Below are 21,919 nucleotides of genomic sequence, written 5' to 3' on the forward strand. Positions count from 1 at the left end.
GACTAGAAGACCTCCAAGGTCCCTTCCAACTCTACTATTGTATTGTATTGTATTGTATAAAGCTACCATGGGATGCCTCTCCTTCTTGCTACAGCATGGTTAACAAATTAGAAGAACCAAAGAAGCTTCTTCGATGAGAAGTGAAACATCTTCAGGGATAAACAAAGAAAGTCCAGTTGCACTTTTTGGACAACCATGACTTGGATGATTGACAATCTCCATAGACACTGCTCTGAATGGATTAGATGTTTGCATCTAGACTCCTGCGAGTCCCTTGGACTGCAAGGCGAGCAAACTGGTCAGTCCTAGAGGAGATCAACCCTGAGTGTTCTTTAGAAGGTCAGATCCTGAAGATGAAACTCAAATACTTTGGCCACCTAATGAGAAAGAAGGACTCACTGAGGATGGTAGAGGACAGGAAGGCCTGGAGGAGCGTTGTCCATGGGGTTGCAATGGGTCGGACACAACTTCACAACTAACAACAACATCCATTCTCTGAGCCCACAGCCATAGAAGCAAAGAGTTGGAAGGAACCTCCTCCAATATAACCCTACTCATCACATTACCACAGGAAGGGTCACCTCAGCATAGTCCAAGGAAAATGCAGCTCAGTCAAAATAGCCTTGTGTATTATGCTTCCCACAGAGAGAAAAAAGCACAGATATAAAGTTATCTCCTCCAACTCTTCCTTTCTTTCTCTGAACAAGAAATGACACAATGGAGGCAAATAAATTACTTCTTTCTCATTTCTATCAGACTCGGGACGCCATACAACCTTTATCTGGCAAAAGCCAACATTCACAGCAGATAGAAAATGAAGTTGTTCTACAGCAAGCAAATAAATATGTTTTAGAGCAGGGGTGTCCAAACTTGGGAACTTTAAGACTTGTGGACTTCAACTCCCAGAATTCCCCAGCCAGCATGGCTGGCTGGGGAATTCTGGGAGTTGAAGTCCACAAGTCTTAAAGTTCCCAAGTTTGGACACCCCTGTTTTAGAGGAAGTTCCAGTTATGTGCTCATGCCAGCACAACTGTCCTGGTTCATGCATTTGAATCCTGTCAGAGGCAAAGGTGTAGAATAAATGTTCTTGCATTGAAGAGAAAGATGAACTGGGCATCTATATCTGCTTGTGCTGCATTACAAGTACTCTTTGTATTACAACCATTCATTTAATGGCCATTGGAAATTTGAAGAAAGGTTCTTGCACTTATAACCGACGCAGCATCCCACAGTTATGGGATCACAATTTGGGCACTTGGCAACAGGCATGTATTTACTTCAGTTGCAACATCCTATGGTTATGCGATCATCACTTATCACCTTCCTAGGAGATATCTGATGAGCAAAATCAATAGAAGATGCTGGATTCACCTAAAGACCAAAGTGATTTGCTTAACAGCTGTAGCAAAAAAGGTAACAAAATTGGCCATAGCTCATTTAACAACCTCATTGTGTAATGATGAGAGTTCTGGTGCCCAGAATTCTGCTGCTTCTTTTGGGGTATTAGAAGGGGAAAAACAGAATTACAGACAATGGAATTTATTCTCAAAACTGATCAAGTGAAACACTGAGTAATGTTTCCTATGATTCCTGCACCCCACATATTAGGTTTTCCTAGACAAGAGAATAAATAAAAATGTTTGCTTAATCTATAGGAGACAGCAACCTCTAGGCACACGACCATGTGCAGCCCTTGGTTGAATTTCGAGAACTTTGGCAAACAAGCAGTTTAGACTTTGGAAGAGAATGATTTGTCCCTGCTGTGGGAGAAGCAAAGAGAAAGAGATGGGAGGGTTTAAAGAAAGAATGATTACAAAACCGAACTGCTATGAGAAGAGAGGGAGATATCAGAAGGAGATACTCAATTTCACTTAGTTTTGTCTCTGGTGACCCCTGCTATTGTCATACAAACCAAACCAATGGAAATGTAGCCCAAGATAGAAAAGCATATGCCAACTCTACCCCCTATGGTGTTTAGATTCCTTCCTGCAACTATTCAAGTCTTGCAGAACAAACCTTGTTGGAGAAGACTATTGAGAGTCCCTTGGACTGCAAGGAGATCAGATCAGTCAATGCTAAAGGAACTCAACTCTGACTGTTCTTTAGAAGGACAGATACTGAAACTCAAATACTTTGGCCACCAAAGGAGAAGAGAGAACACATTGGAGAAGACTCTGATGTTGGGAATGATTGAAGGAAAAAAAGGAGAAAGAGAAGGCAGAGGATGAGATGGTTAAATAGTTAAAATGACGCATGGGCAGAAGTTTGGGCTTGGGAGACAGTGGAGGATAGTGGGGCCTGGTGTGCTGGGAGCCATGGGATCACAAGGAGTTGGACACAACGTAGCAGCTGAATAACAAGAAGAACAAACTTATATTCACAGTCATAAAGATGGTCAAAAAAACCTAAGCTGAATCTTGTTTCTACTCCTACTAATAGTAGAGCCATGCAAGTTTAGAGCTAGGTAATTTTACACAATGGACAAAGACGGACAGATGTGGTCTTTATGTAATGAAATGTGTCAAACCCATTATCAACGTCTCCCAAGCTTTGTAATGATAGAGCAAGTGCCGTTTCCATTTAAATTGTAGGACCATCACTAGCTTTAGAGATAAAATCAAATAAATAATAAATAAATAAATAAATAAATAAATAAATAAATAAATAAATAAATAAATAAATAAAAAATAATAAATAAATAAATAAATAAATAAATAAATAAATAAATAAATAAATAAATAAATAAATAAATAAATAAATAAATACAATTTTGCTGGATTGCCCTCATGAGCATCTATACTCTTGTGCATAATATTTTTTTAAAAAACCAATAATTTCAATCATTGTGGTGGTGATGATGATGAAGTAAAAACAAAGTAATGAAGGGAGTGATTAAAATATCATTTGTTGGCTTTCAACATCCCAGATGCTTGATTGGCTGGTTTGATACTGCTCTTTTGATGGGCCCACAACCTTGGGATGGGGATTGTGAATTTTAAACCTGAGGTCTTTCTATATCAGTGATGACTAACCTTTTCCGGAATGAGTGCCCAAAGTGTCCCCCACATGTCCCCACACACATGTGCGTGCCCCCTACACATTCCCCACATGTGCCCCCACACGCATGCGCGGCAGAGCCCTGAAGACCAGCTGGATGGTGGGAGATGCGGCAGAACTGAACTGGGGTAAAGGCTCATGTGTCCAAAGAGAGGGTGCTACGTGCCACCTATGGCACACATGTCATAGGTTTGCCATCACAGCTCTATATCATTACAAGCCTGAATATACATCTTCACTTCTGACTGTCTTATTCTTAGAAATAGATGCAGAATTGTGTAGTCGCGGTGACTTTTTGAACACTTCTCTATCACATCCCAAATGTTCTTTTTCAAGAGGCAACTGGGTTTTCTGAGTTTTCTTTGAAGACGTTTCACTTCTTATCAATGAAGCTTCTTCAGCTTCTTGCATAAGAAGCAAAACGTCTTCAAAGAAAAACCAGAAAGCCCAGTTGCCTCTTGAAAAAGCACCTTGGAGACCGGGCTTAACCTTCTTATGTGGAATATAGCTTCAGTTGTTGGATGAGTAGGATCCCATCTACTTCAGTCCTCTCTTCTAAAGATGAAATTTTTCAAGCTATTTCAATCTTTTGTTGAAAGTTTCTGGGCTTTCAATAATTCCATTTGCCCTTCTTGGAATCTCTTCCAGGCCCTCTGAATCCTAAAATATGATGCTCATAAATGGATACTTAAGGGTGAGCACAGATCCAATCAGAATAAAAGAAAAAAAAATACTTCCTGCGATTTAGTATTATTACTCAGTGCATAGCATTCTTCAGTTGATACAACCTAAAATTGCATTAGCTTTTTGGGCAGCACATAAAACTGCTACCTCATATTTATCATTCTAAAATAGTTCATCATTCTCTAAATGTCTGATCTGAATATGTCATGTTTGTTTCTCAGTGCTTCTAGTGGGAAACGTTAAGAGGTGTGTGTGATCTTAACCCAATACGTATCAAACCTAATCCATAGCCCAAAAAGCACAAGTTGTATTAAGTATTCAATTCAACACAGACATAATGTTATGTATACATTTTTAAATGTATACATAACATAACTGGACCTTTGTGTCCAGTGTTTCATTTCTAGAATAGAAACAAAAATAGAATAGAAAACAACATTCACAAGCATACAAGGACACATGGATTTATTCAATTAATTAAAACCCAACCTAGAAATATGCAAACACCCGTTCCAAAGGTGCTTTTCCAAAAGGTAACTGGACTTTCTTGGGTTTTCTTTTTCTTTCAAAATGTTTTGCTCCTCATTCAAGACGTTTCTTCAATTCAAGGGGGGGGGGGGAAATAAAGTCCCATTGCCTTTCTGGAAAAACACCTTTGGGACAACCTTGACCTGAGTGACCAAGAATTTCCATGCAAACATCAGCTAATAGGAAAAAGCCCGCCTGAACAAGGTGTTGACTTCATTTTGCAAAACTGAAAGTATGGATGCTAAGTGGGAAGTCCAAATCTCTAAAGTTCAAAGCTTGGAAGTAATGCATGGAAATGACTTTCTTATACAACCAATGACAACCTTCCTATAGTAAGAACTGTTAAGAGCTAGAACAGTTTGCTTCAGCAAGTTGAAAATTCCCTTCCCCTTTTCAAACAAAGCCCATATGTTGGTTTAAGGTATTTTTTCACTGATCAAGAGGTTCTCTTTGAAAGAACTCATATGTTCTATGAAATAGTTCTTGTTGAAACAGTGTCTTTCTAACTTCAATGTTTGGACAGATTCTTCTTCAGCAGGATCACACCAAAGCATGCAATCCTTCTAGTAACAGAACAAAATAACAGAGTTGGAAGGGACCTTGAAGGTCTTCTAGTCCAACCCTTGCTTAGGCAGGAAACCCTACAACACTTCAGACAAATGGTTAGCCAACATCTTCTTAAAAACTTCCAGTGTTGGAGCATTCATACTTACAATACAATACAATAGTAGAGTTGGAAGGGACCTTGGAGGTCTTCTAGTCCAACCCCCTGCCTAGGCAGGAAACCCTATACCGTTTCAGACAAATAGCTATCCAACATCTTCTTAAAGACTTCCAGTGTTGGGGCATTCACAACTTCTGGAGGCAAGCTGTTCCACTGATTAATTGTTCTCACTGTCAGAAAATTTCTCCTCAGTTCTAAGTTGCTTCTCTCCTTGATTAGTTTCCACCCATTGCTTCTTGTTCTACCCTCAGGTGCTTTGGAGAATAGTTTGACTCCCTCTTCTTTGTGGCAACCTCTGAGATATTGGAATAATGCTATCATGTCTCCCCTAGTCCTTCTTTCTCTTAAGCTAAACATACCCAGTTCCTGCAACCGTTCTTCATATGTTTTAGTCTCCAGTCCCCTAATCATCTTTGTTGCTCTTCTCTGCACTCTTTCTAGAGTCTCCACATCTTTTCTACATCGTGGCGACCAGAACTGAATGCAGTATTCCAAGTGTGGCCTTACCAAGGCATTATAAAGTGGTATTAACACTTCACGTGATCTTGATTCTATCCCTCTGTTGATGCAGCCTAGAACTGTGTTGGCTTTTTTGGCAGCTGCTGCACACTGCTGGCTCATATTTAAATGGTTGTCCACTAGGACTCCAAGATCCCTTTCACAGTTACTACTACTGAGTAAGGTATCACCTATACTGTACCTGTGCATTCCGTTTTTGTTGCCTAAATGTAGAACCTTACTCTTTTCACCATTGAATTTCATTTTATTAGATAGTGCCCAATGTTCAAGTTTGTCAAGATCCTTCTGTATCTTAAGCCTATCTTCTGGAGTGTTGGCTATTCCTGCCAGCTTGGTATCATCTGCAAATTTGATGAGTTCCCCATTTATTCCCTCATCCAAATCATTGATGAAGATGTTGAAGAGTACTGGGCCTAAAACAGAGCCTTGGGGTACTCCACTGCATACTTCCCTCCATGTAGATGCAGTTCCATTGAGAACTACACGTTGAGTGCGGTTGGTCAGCCAGTTACCAATCCATCTGGTGGTGATGCTGTCTAACCCACATTCTTCTACTTTATCTAGTAGTAGGTTATGGTCTACCTTATCAAAAGCCTTACTGAAGTCCAAGTAAACTATATCAACGGCATTCCTCTGGTCCACTAATTTTGTCACATTATCAAAGAATGCAATAAGATTAGTCTGGCATGATCTGTTTTTGACAAATCCACTTTCTGGAGGCAAGTGGTTCCACTGATTAATTGTTTTAACTGTCAAGAAATTTCTCCTTAATTCTAAATTGCTTCTCTCCTTGATTAGTTTCCACCCATTGCTTCTTGTTCTAACCTCAGATGCTTTGGAGAATAGCTTGACTCCTTTTTTGTGGCAACCCCTGAGATATTGGAACACTGCTATCATGTCTCCCCTAGTCCTTCTTTTCATTAAACTAGACATACCCAGTTCCTGCAACCGTTCTTCATATGTTTTAGCCTCCAGTCCCTTAAACATCTTTGCTGCTCTTCTCTGCACTCTTTCTAGAGTCTGAAGTGATCGGCACTTTAACATAAACTGACCAAATTAGCATTCTTTGAGTTATTTATGCAATCTGGGATGCAATTAGCCTTCTGCTTTTGAAATAGAGAAAGTGACACCAAAGCACAACCTATGGAGAATTGTATACAACACATCACGTACAGTATAGGAAGGCATGAATAGAGATGTTTGTATAGATTTCTGAACCAGCTGAACATTTGCACCACTAAAATTATGCTAGAGTTAGTGGAATAGCACCGAGAGCCCTGGTGGCACAATGGCTAGAATAATAATAATAATAATAATAATAATAATAATAATAATAATAATAATAATAATAATAATAATAATAATAATAATAAAAAATTTATTTGTTAGCCGCACCCTCTCCCGAAGGACTCGGGGCGGCGTACAATAAAAACATATAAAATACAAATATGGACAATACAGACACAAAATATAGACATATACGTGGAGGAGGTAGACAAATGAATGGGAACAATTAAAATCACAGTTTAAAATCCCCTAAATAAAATCATAAAATAAAAAAACCCGTCAGGAGCGATATGATCAAACTATGGTTGAGCCAGGCCAGCTACTTGGAATAGGTGGGTCTTGAGCTTTACACGGAAGGCGCGGAGGTCAGAGGTAATCCTAATATCCAGAGGGAGGTCATTCCACAGGGCTAGGCCCGCCACAGAGAAGGCTCTGCTCCTAGGCGCCGCCCCTCGGCACTGTCTGGTGGACGGCACCTGGAGAAGTCCCTCTCTGTGTGAGCGAATTGGTCGCAGGGATGTATGGGGCAGGATACGATCCCGCAGGTATCTAGGTCCTGAGCCATGGAGCGCTTTAAAGATCGTTATCAAGACCTTGAAACGCACCCGATAGACCACAGGAAGCCAGTGCAGCTCGCGCAGGAAAGGTGTCACATGGGAGTACCTTGTACTCCCCATAATTACCTGCGTGGCCGCATTCTGGACCAACTGTAGTCTCCGAGTGCATTTCAAGGGAAGCCCCATGTAGAGAGTGTTACAGTAGTCCAGGCGAGACGTCACCAGTGCATGAGTGACTGTGTGCAAGGCGTCCCGGTCCAGTAGGGGGCGCAATTGGCGCACCAGGCGAACCTGGTGGAACACCCCCCTTGCCACGGCTGTCACATGGTCATCCATGGACAGCCGGGCATCCAGGAGGACGCCCAAATTGCGCGCCCGCTCCACGGGGGCAAGTTGTACGCCCCCGATGGCCAGGGATGGGATTAACTGGTTGAACCGGGGGGCCGGAACCCACAGCCACTCCGTCTGGAATGCAGTATTGCAGGCTAATTCTGCCGACTGCCAGCAGTTGGGCAGTTTCACTTGGTTGACTCAGCCTTTCATCCTTCTGAGGTGAGTAAAATGAGGACCCATATTGATGGGGGCAATATGCTGACTGTGTAAACTTAGAGAGGATTGTAAAGCACTGCGAAGCGGCAAGTCTAAGCACTACTACTACTATTGCTATCCAGGAGGAAAAGGAGGAAAAAGAGAGATATTTTTAAAGAAGATGCAATAAGGGAAATAGATCTGTCTCTTTCTGGGAAGAATAAGAAACAAAGTCACAACAGCTCAATAATGGGCTCTTTGTTTTTTATCTTTCTAAAATATAACTTTCATAAAGAAGTCTTCATTTCTGAGCTTTAATTTATTCATTTTCCAATGAGGAACAGGAGCAAGAGGTACAATGAATGACAAGGTGTATAATTTCAAGTACTTTCCCCTTGTTCTTCTTTTCGAGGCTGCAGAGATGCAGCTAAGATCAGCCAAGTTTCATAGCTTTTTCATTTCCTCTTCCCAGCTTTTCATCATCTGAAGATTTCATTTGGTGATGCAGGGTGGGTGGTTTCCCCCCCCCCCCTAAATCAGGATAGAATTTTAATTATATTTTGTTTAATCTCATGAGGCTCAGGCTTCAGTTGCTATGAATAAATATGCAGAAAGGCTCATTTATTATTCCATGACTCATGAAATCTTTATCCAAGGGGAACAGAGGGAATATGCGTATACTGTGTGTGAATGTGTGCATGTAACACACACACACACACACACACACTATCTATCTATCTATCTATCTATCTATCTATCTATCTATCTATCTATCTATCTCTCTATCTATCATCTATCTCTCTATCTATCTATCTCAGGGAAACCTGAGTAGTGTCAGTTTCCTTTGTTCTTTTCAAATGCTGAACTCACTCGGTACTTATAGAATCATAAACTCACAGATACTATCATAGTGCTTGATGTGTCCTCTTCCTTATCTAGACATTTTTGAAGGTTAGGCAACATTTAAAGATACTGATCGGTTGCTTAGATTTGAATGGTGAAGAAAAACCTAGTCTAGTATCATCAGCATACAATTCGGATGGCTCCACACTCCAAAGTTCCAAATGTCCTTCTTGAGTAGCAGTTCCATGTACCTGGTGAAGAGTATGGGGAACAAGAACGAAACATGTGCAACACTGCAGGTCAACAAACTAGGCGTTGAACTGTGGTTCCCTAGCTCTATTTTCTAGATTGGGGGTCAGCAACCTTAAACACTCAAAGAGCCACAAAGGTCCTAACCAGAAGCCCCCTGTTCAATTATGGAGCCAACCAGATGTCCGGTCCTCCCACCATAGAGTCTCCCCCTACTGCGGCATCCTTTTTCCTCTTCTTGTTCTAACCAAAAGCCCTATCAATTGTGGAGTTGACCAGCTATAAGGAGCTGCAGCAGAGGGCTGAAAGAGCCACACTTGGCTCCAAAGCCACGGATTGCCGGTCCCTGTTCTAGATGGTCTGACAAAAAAGATAAGAATCATTACAAAAAGTGTCCTGCCAGATGACCCAAAAGAGAATGTTAGTCCAGCCACTGAAAGATGCCAAAAGTTCGAGAGATCCAGGATGTCATATCTCCTTCATCCACTTTCTGATAAAAGCCTTCATGAAGTCAACCAAAGCAGATGTAAATTCTGCAGCAATTTAACTGAAATTAAACAAAGGAAATATCTGTAGCTTCGGGAAGTGCATTCTGCCCTACAGGAATATGCAGCCAGGTCACGCCTCCTATGCCACTTTTTAAGAAATGAGATGAGACACAAAATAAACCAGGAAAAATAGAATTTCTGAAGTGTCTGCAAATGTTGCCAATGTATTTTGTAATAAACAACTCATCTAATGAAGTACTAAATATACCAGTTGCCTCATGAATGCTAATCCTCAAAGAAGAGAGGAAGAAGGATTGATGAAAATAGTGGTTTCCATTTTTAATTCACTTTGCTGGTTATCCACCTAACCCCACACTTTCCTGGGAGCTATATTTTTAAACTTGTCATCCTGAGTAAAAAAAAATGGAACGTACTAGAACATAAAGTGCAAACAGAGATGACAACCCTCATAAAATAATCATGTCAGGGCCTTTCTTACAGGGGGAGTGTTCTCCAGTGAATGATTCACCAGCTATTAAAAGTTCCCACTGCAAAGGAGTTTGCATTTCCATGTTACAAATGTTTTGGATTTGACAGAGGGGGTAGAATGGAAGAGAGTTTCCAATGAGCTACTGAATTTGGGCAGATTAATCCAATAGGTGAATTCTAAACAACCAAAAGGAATTCATCCACAAAAAATACATCCAGGGGTTTATTTGAGCCTCCTGCTTACTGAAGCAATTCTCAAGGATATCAGGGATTTAACTGGATATATTCTCTTTGAAAATAATATTCACAGAGCGTTGTGGCCCAGCAGCAGCCGGCTGAGCTGTTGGTGGACTCTGACAGCTCAGACCATTGTGGGACTGCTCTGGAGGATGAGGAAGACTCTGGAGGGTGTTTGAAGTCAGAGCAGGAACTAGAGAGGCCTGTTGGCTACCAGGTGGCATCTGAGTCAGGGAGCAGTGAAGTGGAACAGAGGGAGCTTGTCCCTGATGTGTGTGTGCGTAGAGCTGAGAGGAGAAAGGAACAGCTGTGGAGAAGACATCATAGAAGGAAGTAGGGACAGCTGGCTAAGGTTGTGGTTCCTCCCAAAGAGTTTATAGGTGAAGCGATGGGAGGGGAATCTTTGCAGGAAACAACAGTCCATTTTACTGGCCGTTGAAAAAGCACTCCGTAAGTCTAATCTTGGTTTCTTGAAGATAGCATTCTAGGCTCCTAGCCAATGGGTGGTTTTATCTCTGTAATTAGTTGTGGCAGACAGCCAAGCCTGTGTCTGCATATTTATTAGAATCATGTGACAGAACACAGAGTTATATGACATACTGCACATCTGCACATAATGTTGCACAGGAAAAAAAATGAAAGAGAGGTCTGGTCCCCCTCAATCAGAATTCAAAATAGTAGTTTAATAGTTTGCTCTAAGACTGGAGATAACACAGTTCTAATCCTCATGCACTTCTGAAGCTCATTGGAGGAAGCTGGGCTAGTCACTAACTCACAATCTAATCTACCTCACAAGGCTGTCATGATGCTAAAATGGGGGAAGTTGGTCAACCATGTATACAGCACTGAGCTCCCTGGAGGAAAGGAAGGAAGCAATTAGAATCAATGAATAAACAACATAATAAATAAACCACCAAGGTGAATGGTGACTTTGAGATATGCATGGCTACTAGTCACTATATCAAGAACAGTGGTGTCAAACTCAATATCATTTAGGGCAGCATCTGGGTTGTGTTTGACTACAGGGGGAACAGTGTGGGTGTGACCAGGGTGGGCATGGCCAGCTTGACATCACTCGTGTCTGGGTCGGCCCAAGCGTCTGCCTGTGAAAACGGGCTCCTGAGCTCCGTTTTTGGCTGCGACGACCTCCTGCAATCCGTTGCAGGCAAAAACGAAGCTCAGGAGAGCTGTCCCCTGCTCTCCCGAGCTCCTTTTTCAATGGCAGAGGCACTGCGGGCCAGTCTTTCTCTGTTTCCAGGGCATTCCCGTGGACCATATCTAAGCACCCCGTGGGCTGGATCCAGCCCCTGGGCTTTGAGTTTGACACCCCTGATCTAGAAGATAAAAATAATAGTTTAATAGTTTGCTCTAAGACTGGAGATAACATAGTTCTAATCCTCATGCACTTCTGAAGCTCATTGGAGGAGGCTGAGATAATCACTAACTCACAGTCGAATCTACTAAGATCTATAACTGAAGACAACATGCCTCTGAATGCTGATTGCTGAGGAATATTGCAGGATCCAATCTGGGTAAGTCACCAGGACCAGAGGCTTAAGTCTTCTGAGCTTTTGGACTAGTGCTGAAACCCATCCTCAGGGAATTTCCCTCATACATTCTGCTAGAGAGAAGTTCCCTGAGAATGGGCTCCAGCACGAGTCTGAAAGCTCAGAAGAAAGACTAAACCTCTAGTCCCAGTGACCTCCCCTGATTGGATCCTGCAATATTGCCCTGGGACATGTTGATTTGCCTTCATTCACTTAGGAATGTCACCAGGAGGATTCTCTAAGTTTGATAGTTTGTGCACCTTCCATTGCCATCCAGTTGACCTTTGTGTAAATAACAAATTCTTTGTTAGAGTCAGCAGAGCTGCTAGCAGCTGCTTTTTAATTCTATGCCAACATCTACTTGTTAGTTCTCAATGGCTTTCTTTCATTATGAAAAAAAAAGTTTATGTTTTTCTATCTTATTTTTTAGTGCTCTTAAGAATTATATTCATTCATTGTTTGTGGCATTTTTCAGCTGACTATCATTGGGGCAGGAGAGAGTATTTTCTTTTTTCTGTTTACACAGCTTCTCATTCCTGGCTACTCTCACTCTCTAATCAGGAAAAGAAGCAAGATAGGAGGGGTTTGCAGATGATGATGATGATATCTTCTTTTGGGATTTAACTGAATGAGAGAAAGCCAGAAAGGCTGCAAAATGTTAGAGAAAAGATTGTACCCTGAAGTATAGGATATTCACACATAAATCCTGTCCACCCTGTAATGAAGTACTTAGAACACCACACTCTGAGTATGAGAATTTCACAGATAGTCTCTTCACCTTGAAAGCAATTCCGAAGTGATTTCTTTCTCATTAAATTGAATGAGAATTGATAGGGAAAAAAAGTTGTACAACATTAATTCTTCAGGGCATGCTTTCCCCAGTTTATGTTGTAATTGGCTTACATACTTCTTCGAAACTCACATAGAAAAGAGAGAGAGAAAAAGACTAGAATCTTATTTTGTAACAGCTATGGAAGGTGCTTGGAAGAATTACATGCCAGCCCTTCTCAATAATATTGGTTACATAAAAGTGTAAGAAGGAAGGGAAAAGATGCAGTAACTGAAAATGTCTAGTTTAATATGTCGAGTCCCTTTCGGGAGAGGGGGCGGTCTATAAGCGCTAAGAATAAATAAATAAATAAAAAGAAGGACTAGGGGAGACATGATAGCAGTGTTCCAATATCTCAGGGGCTGCCACAAAGAAGAGGGAGTAAAAACTATTCTCCAAAGCACCTGAGGGTAGAACAAGAAGCAATGGGTGGAAACTAATCAAGGAGAAATGCAACTTTGAACTAAGGAGAAATTTCCTGACAGTTAGAACAATTAATCAGTGGAACAGTTTGCCTTCAGAAGTTGTGAGTGATCCAATACTGGAAGTTTTTAAGAAGAGTTTGGATAACCATTTGGCTGAAATGGTATAGAGTTTCCTGCCTAAGCAAAGAGTTGGACTAGAAGACCTCCAAGGTCCCTTCCAACTCTGTTATTCTATAAGATGTGAACGAGACTTTTTTTTAAAATCCAAGAAGTCAAGGATAGGCAATCTGATCCTATAATTAATGACAAGGAATTATAGAAAAGGATAACTATTGGCAGAGGAACAATGTGCCCATCCTGGCTTCTATGATGCTTAAAAACTGTACACTTTTGAGGATGTTTGGATAAGGAGGAAGAGGTTGTATTGCTGGGTGGTTAGAGTCTAAAAGTCTTTGGAAACCACAACCTAACATTTCCCAACTGGGCTCTCTTCCGATGTGCAAGAATTGCACCTCCCAGAACTCCTGGTCACACTAGTTTTGGATGTTAGGCATTGTAATCCCAACCCACCTGTGTGTATGTGTATGTGTATGTGTTCCAGGATTGGGGAGGCTACCAATCTGTACTTCCTTGAAAAGTGATGTAGTCTTTTAGCGATAGTCAACCAGTCCTGCCATCACCAAGCTTTTCTTTTATAAAAGAACAAATTTGCTTCATCAGAATAAAATGTTCTACACCGTGATTCAGCCAGATTCCATAGGCAGCGGGACTCCAAGCCACAAGGAAGCAAAAATGGAAAGCATTAAGGATCAAGAGGCATCAGAGAATGGTAAAATAAAGTTTTGATTCATTATTCAATGTTTTCGGGGAGAATAACTTGGAGAAATCTGGTGAGAGTTGGAAAAGCCATGACCTGATGTTATAGTTAAAGACCTTAGTCATTGCTTATACAATATGAGTGGGCTACTTGTAATGTGAACATATGGTTGGCTATAGAGTTAGATAGATATAAATACAGATATTACACCCTGGTGATCAAAAGCAATTTTCTTGGTTCTTTCAAAATAAAATAATAATAATACAACATTAAAAACTAGAGATTGAAAAATTTAAATTCACTGATATTTCAGGATTATACGTTGGAAAATATTATTTTTGCTTCTCATTAGTTTAAATGTTGCTCTCTCCCTCTCTCTCCCCCCCCCTCTCTCAATATTGCTTTGTTTTGTCCAGCCATTCCTCAAGACATCAGAGCTTTGATCAAAGTTTCCCTTCAAAAGGAAGCCGCAAAATTCTACACAGTAGAGCAGAGTAGCCCTCTTGCTGAACAGAAGATACGGATCAGACGACTGGATCCATCTCCTTGAAGCCAAGTGCTATGTTAAAGAATACAGAATAACAGAGTTGGAAGGGACATCTTCTAGCCCAACTCCCTGCTTAGGCAGGAAACCCTACTCCAGGGGAGGGGCGTTGTCAGCATTACTGCCAGTTCGGTTCATGCACAATTTTGCACGTGTGTACATGCACAGTTGCCCATAAAAGGGAAATTGGATATAAATTGTAAACAATGATTAAGAAAAGTGGTCTAATTATTTTTGTTATTAAACATAATTAATTTTTATTTTGAATGTGTTATAAAGGTATAATGTGGTTGGGTGATATTGATATTGAAAATAGATTTAAAAATGTCACAATGTGGTTTTGTTTTAAATTTTGGAATGTTTGTTTGTTATAAAGGGACGTTAAAACAACTACAGTCATATGAAGGATGAGGTATGATGATAGCAAAATATATATATATATATATATATATATATATATATATATATATATATATATATATATATATGTGTGTGTGTGTGTGTGTGTGTGTGTGTGTGTGTGTGTGTGTGTGTGTGTGACGTAAAATATATAACTTGATATGAATCATAGGTGATGACTGTGGAAGGGATGCACGAATGTTCTTTGTAACCAATTGACACACTTTCTACAATTTGTAATGGAAGATGATTTTAAGGTGTTTGTTTGTCTTTATTCAAAAAATATTTTTTTATAAAATTAAAAAAAAACAGTGAAAGGGGAGAGTCAACCTCTGTTTCCCATTCCCAACAATAACATCATAAATGATGCCCCCCATTCTTATATGACAGGACTTTGTTAGCCTAATATTTGAGATGTGGCAAAGATAATTTGTTAAGCAGCAATTTTTGACTGTCCTCTCCTTTGGAGGGCAGGAAAAAAGTTCATCCCTGCTAAGGTAGGGAAGAGCAAATGGGATGGTGGGGTGGGAATTGGCCAAAATTATGGTAGTAGCTTCCATGTATTATTAGGGATTTAAATCTGCTTCTCTGTTGACTGCATCCACCAAGGTATCCATTACATCACACAACCTGACAATCCCCCTCCTTCCCCCTGTCTCCCCAGGTCTCAATGTTATCAACCTGATCTACTACAAACTTCAAAATCTGGATGTTAACAATCAAACAGGGGGAAATGGATGGAAACTGTTCTATCTAAATCATGTCAGTGACGTTGAGCCTCACACTGAAATAATTCAAAACTCTCCTTTTGAGTTCTCTCTTGCAAAAGGCTGAAGCAAGCAATCCACTGCCCAGATGACGGGGGTAGCAGGACAGAAAGAGCAAAACAAGACTCCAAGGCATGAAATAATCATAGCTGGAGAGAAGAACATGTAGCTGCAGAAATCTACATTGCCATTAAGTGCCTAAAGTGCCTCACTGCAGAGTCATCATGGAGGGTGTTTTTGTTTTTGTGCCAAGTGGGATGGAGGTGAGGAACAAATATATTTAGCACAAACACACAATCTTCAAAAATCGGAGGGGGAGGGAATGCTGCCTAAAACAATACCCAGAAGGAAGAGAAACCATGTCCTGAAATATCTTCAGTCTTATGAAATTTACAGGTAAGCAACCCCAACTACAGGCTTGTAGGATAGCAAGCCATGAATGTTTTAAAGCTGGTTTTCTTAAGTTGCCTTCATGCAAGAGAAGAAAACATGTCTGGAGGACAACCTTGCAGTGATCTGTTGGTTTTAGATGAGAAAGCTGCAGTTCGCCCTCATATCAGTGCAGATCCTTGTTGCTTATTACAGTAAACTGAATAGGAAGATTCCATAAAGAGAAGGCTTGAACTAAATATCACCTGGAATGTGTTGGCCATAGGGATGCGACATAATAGATCCTCTTTATGTAAAAAAATCTCAATTTCACTCTTCATCATCTTCTAGTTGTTTTATTAAAATACTAAAATCTTGGAAGGCTATTGCCAGATGATATGGCCCAAATAATCCTGGGATATATTATTAACCTATTGTTAGGGTTCCAAATAGCATCCTTCATCAAATAAGAATCCGAGGCTAGGAGTTCCTCAAAATTCAAATTTATTAAAGAAGCCATAAAGTTGGCACATCTGGGAAAACCTGAATCTGAAAGCTTCCAGGTTTTCCCTACCCAGTTGAAAATTCAAGACCCTGTCCCGGCACCCACATGTCCCTCACATGGTCCAATCAGGCACTGTCACAAAGGGAGATTCCTCCCATCCACGTCAGCCCAGGTACAGGGACAAAATGACCTTGACTCTCTGAGAAGGAATGTTATTATGGCTACATATCTCCCATGCTCCACATAATCCCCCTCCCAATTTCCCACAATAGAATACGTTTGAACATGTGACGGGCTTGAGGCTCAGTACAAAGATGGCTTCCAAGCCTGACACCTATTCAATTTACACCTGACCTTTCCATTAAAAAGAGCAAAAGGAATATTATCATCCTTAAAATTAATAGTAAAGATGATTAATAATTAAAAGTCTAGCAAAAAAAAAAGGTGCATTTTTACAGAAGGGGTGCCTTCCATTAAGTAGAATTTTGTCATAGGAGTATTTCAGAGTATTTCTAGCTTAAGAGAAGCTTAAGAGAAAGAAGGACTAGGGGAGACATGATAGCAGTGTTCCAATATCTCAGGGGTTGCCATAAAGAAGAGGGAGTCAAGCTATTCTCCAAGGCACCTGAGGACAGAACAAGAAGCAATGGGTGGAAACTAATCAAGGAGAGAAGCAACTTAGAACTGAGGAGAAATTTCCTGACAGTTAGAACAATTAATCAGTGGATCAGCTTGCCTCCAGAAGTTGTTAATGCCCCAACACTGGAAGTCTTTAAGAAGATGTTGGATAGCCATTTGTCTGGAACGGTATAGGGTTTCCTGCCTAGGCAGGGGGTTGGACTAGAAGACCTCCAAGGTCCCTTCCAACTCTACTATTGTATTGTATTGTATTGTATTAAGACTTCCCTGCAAGTTTTAACATACAAACAAATTCAAATAGGAACAAAGGTCCCTTGGATGGTCAGTTCAAGCATTTATGGATTTAAAATTTGCCTGTGAAGTAATTAACAACAATTACAGATCTTTCATACAGGCACTACATCATCCCTCTATCTTTCACTAGCTACCAGTCTTTCTGGGGTAGCCTTAGGTGAAGTATATTTGAACCATCTGGATACGATCTAATTAAAATGTAGACCTGTATGGCAGCTTCTTGCAGTACTAAACACAACTCTCTGTAGATAACCTGCCTCTATAAGTAAGCAGAGATCAACAATATCTCTTATGTACATAGACATTTTTAAAAACAAAGGAAAAAAATCCCTCAAAACATAACAGCATATTTGTTCTCATGAATATGTTCCAGTTAAAAAAAAGTAGAAGTATTTATTACATGATGTTAAGAGAATAAAAGACCTTTATAGAAAAATCTAGTTCAATCGTCCCACAACTGCTTAATCTGATGATACTTGTATAATGTATAGGTATAATTGTAGAAAACTCTTACCTCGGACAATGATGTTGGTGGACTTCTTTGCTGGATTCCCCACATTGTTGTTGGCAATACAGCTATAGGTGCCAGCATCATCAGAATTGATAGCAGGGATGGTCAACGTCCCACCTTTCAGTATTATCTTCTCAGGTAAGGTACCCACAGATCTTACCCAGGTTAGGGTTGGGAGTGGCTCACCACCTGTTGTGACACAAACCAAAGTGATGGCTTCTCCAGGGTTCACCACAATGGGATCATCCACCAAGAGCTTGATTGAAGGAGAGGCTGTAAATAAACCACAATGATAAATCAGTCCCTGTTCATCATTAATAGTAAAGAGATAGATTATTATTGAACAGGGCAGGGGTGACAAACAGGGCTGGATGTGTCATGTGCAAGCCACGTCCATCCCAGCTCTGCAAAAGGGAAAAACATTGTAGTATATCACATGATGGCAATTTGACAGCGTGAGTTTGACACCTGTGGAATAGGGCACGGTAAGATTTTTAATTCAGTTCTTTTATATATATATAAATTTATTTATTTATTTATTTATATATATATATATATATATATATATATATATATATATATATATATATATATATATATATATATATATATATATATATATATATATATATATATATATGTACATACATATACATACACACGTTTTCTGAGGTTTTCGCGGGTATATATATATGTGTGTGTGTGTCTCTGTGTGTGTCTGTGTGTGTGTGTGTGTATGTGTGTGTGTGTGTGTGTGTGTGTGTGTGTATGTTGTATTTGTGCTGATAAATAAATTCAAATCCCAGTAAGGGTATGGCTAGCTAAATAGCTTGAAATATACTAGTCTCCCTTTATTTATTTATCAGCACAAATACAACACAAATATAAAAAGGCAACATTAAAAATAAAAATATGGTTTTCTGCCTGGATGGTTTTCTGTAATGAGCCGAAGGACAGAAAGGGGGAGTAGTGAGCTCCCTCCCATATTTGGGCATACCAGGGGTTGTAACACAAATATATATATATAGATTTTCACGGGTGTAGGTATGCTGGTTTTGTTGTATTCGGGTCTTTTCCCGTGTAATCTCAATCTCAATCTTACACGGGAAATATATCTATATATCTATATATATCTATATCTATCTATCTATCTATATCTATCTATCAATCTATCTATCTATCTATCTATCTATCTATCTATCTATCTATCTATCTATCTATCTATCTATATCCATCCATCCATCCATCCATCCTCAGGTGCATGGGGATTGAAAATAATGTGAATGCTTTAGCTCAATAACATTTCCCATATATTTACTGATCAGGAGGGGGGGGGATCCTAGACAGATACAAATCTATGGATAGTGTAGAAAATGAAAGAATCAATAACACTTTATGGAAGAAAAAGATCATAAGCAAGGAGACTCCAGTACAAATTAGTTTTCAGGGTTCAACCTTCACCTGTCCTGAAGGTTCCAGAAAGGGGAAAACATTTCTGTTCAATATTATTGGTTTCAGTGGCAAGTTGTTCTTATTGTCAATATCCTTCTTCTTGGTAACTTGAGCTCAATAAATTTAGTCCTGTCCTCTGGATCAAGTGAGAAGGAGAATTTGCCCTCTCCTACATGACAAACCTTCAGGCTTTTGAGGGTGATATTGTATTCCCTTTCTTTTCCAGCTACTGGCTCAGCTTCTAGTCCCTTCACATTTTCCTCATAACATTTATTTCCTTACACTGCCTTTATTTTCTTTCCCTGAACTCATTCTGCTGTTCCTACTAAGGCTGTGCAATTTTGATATTTGATGGTGATTCAACAAAAGCATTCGATTGAAAGCAGTTGAGCAAAAGCAGTCTGAGGAAAATGGGTGGTTTAGAAATATGAAATAGAAATAAATAAAATAAATAAAAGCAATGCAACACTCTCCCCTATTTCTAAAAGCAAAGCAGCTCTACTGCTCTCTTTTAAGTGCTCTCAAGGACTCCCCCAACTCTTTCTATAGCCAGAAGAGGCATCCGTGACACAGTGTTCCTTGTTAAGGCAAACAGCATCTTGCAGAAGCAAATCCAGCCTCCTCTTCACAGGCCTAATTCCTACATTCTTCTACTTGCTTACTTACTTAATAGAATTATGAGATCATGGAGTTGAGCACTAAAGTCTAATCCCAGATGTCTACATCCAATTAGGATTGATTGCACACATACAGTGACATCAAGATGCAAATTACATAAAGTATTGCAGGCAAACTCTGCCCACAGCCTGGAGTTTGATCCTGACAGGACTCAAGTTGATTCAGCCTTCCATCCTTCTAAGGTTAGTAAAATGAGGACCCAGATTGTTGGAGACAATATGCAAATAATGCTTACATTGTAAACCACCCAGAGAATGCTGTAAAGCACTAATGGGAGGTATACAGTATAGGCTATTGCTATACAGCATGCTAATGTAGTACTATGTTACTACAATGTAATGTAGTATGTATGTAATATAGTAATGTGGTAGGTAATACAATGTAGTATGCATGTAATGTAGTAAGTAACATAATCTAATATGTATATAATGTAGTAATAGTAGGACTGTGTTACTATCATCCTTACCTTGTCTATTATCTTCTACTATTGGTATTGTATGATTATATTACTTTGTTGTTTGTATTACACTGAGAGCTTATGCACCGGAGACAAATTCCTTGTGTATCCAACCTCACTGGGCCAATAAAGAATACTCTATTCTAATGTCCAGCTCAAATAGGGGATGCACATTCATTACATCATGATGTGGGACTGCCCTTCCATGAGAGTATCCGCCTGTTCTACCAGGTATGATAGGATAGGGCCATGATGGTGAACCTATGGTATGGGTGCCAGAGGTGGCATGCAGAGCCCACTCTGTGGGCAAGTGTGCCATCGCCAGCTACTCTTCTGGTTTCCAGCGTGCCGGAAGCTGGTCTTCAGAGGTGCTGGAACACTGAAAAATGGCCTGAAAAAGGCCCGGAAAACACCCTGAAAAATCCAGACATGTGTGTGCCAGCCAGCTGGTCTTTGGATTTCTGGTGCTCTGGCGTACACGAACACCAGCTGGCCAGCATGCAGGCGTGTGCTAAAAAACCAAATACCAGCTGGCCAGCGTGCCTACATCCATGTTCCAGTTTGGGCACTCCGTGCCAAAAAGGTTCACCATCACTGGGGTAGGGAAAGCATGCTCAAAGTTCCTACTCTATAATTTTGCCACCTAGTGGAATCTTAGAAGCATGCCTTCTCTGAGGCTGCTGATACCTTATGGAAAACCTTCACCTCAGTGAGTTGGCAGGTCCTCACCTGCTTATCCTTCCAGAAGGTCTTCAAGATCTGGCTTTTAACCCAAGCTCTGGGACAGAATGAGGATATCTGGAGCTGTCTGTGGGGCATCCCAAAAGGACCACCGAGGAGCCGGTAATTTAGTCTTATTTTATGATTTTATAGTTATGAGGTTGTATTGTGAGTTGGTTTTAAGATGGGCGGCCATATAAATCTTTTAAATAAGTAAATAAGAATGTCATGGGTCATATTTTGTCACTCACACAAGTTGTTTCCCCCTGGACATACTCATGGTTCAACTCTTGAAAAGCACAGGAATTCAATCCCAAAGCATCACGGAGAAATATCTGTCCAGCTTCTGTTCCAACATAGGCCAGCAAACAGATGCCTATAACAGCTATTTAAAGCATTTATTAAACTCTTGGAATGACTCACACAGATCAATCATATGCCCTTCTTTGCCCTCAGACTTAATAGCCAAAAGGATGGAACCTTATACAGCAGTGATTTTTACGGGACACACCAAACTTTAAACTATTTGATCACACTTGTATGAAAATACTCTATAGTTCAGTGTTATGCAACCCTGCCAATGAGGCTACCAGAGTAGCCCATGATTAGATTAACCACAGGAAAGTAGTTGGAATCCAGTGAAAACAAAATGGAATCAAGAAGCAAAAAAAGAAAACAAAAGCTCAGGTAAGTTGCAGTTCTTGAAATGACTAGCTGGGGCAAATATCTTCAGTAGTTTAATGTAGCTATTCTCTAAGTAGAAGAGGAAGAATCAT

General features: G+C 40.1%; 1 protein-coding gene across 1 annotated transcript in view; it reads right to left on the bottom strand.

The window, feature by feature from the left end:
* The window catches only part of MDGA2 (MAM domain containing glycosylphosphatidylinositol anchor 2), a 624,733-nt gene that overhangs the window by 255,102 nt on the left and 347,712 nt on the right, over positions 1-21,919 (bottom strand). Inside the window, exon 6 of the mRNA XM_081938341.1 lies at positions 17,840-18,109. Coding sequence (XP_081794467.1) covers positions 17,840-18,109 — 270 coding nt within the window. The remainder of the gene's footprint in view (positions 1-17,839; positions 18,110-21,919) is intronic.

Source organism: Natrix helvetica, assembly GCF_964273705.1.
Source record: "Natrix helvetica genome assembly, chromosome: 1".
Taxonomy (NCBI): domain Eukaryota; kingdom Metazoa; phylum Chordata; class Lepidosauria; order Squamata; family Natricidae; genus Natrix; species Natrix helvetica.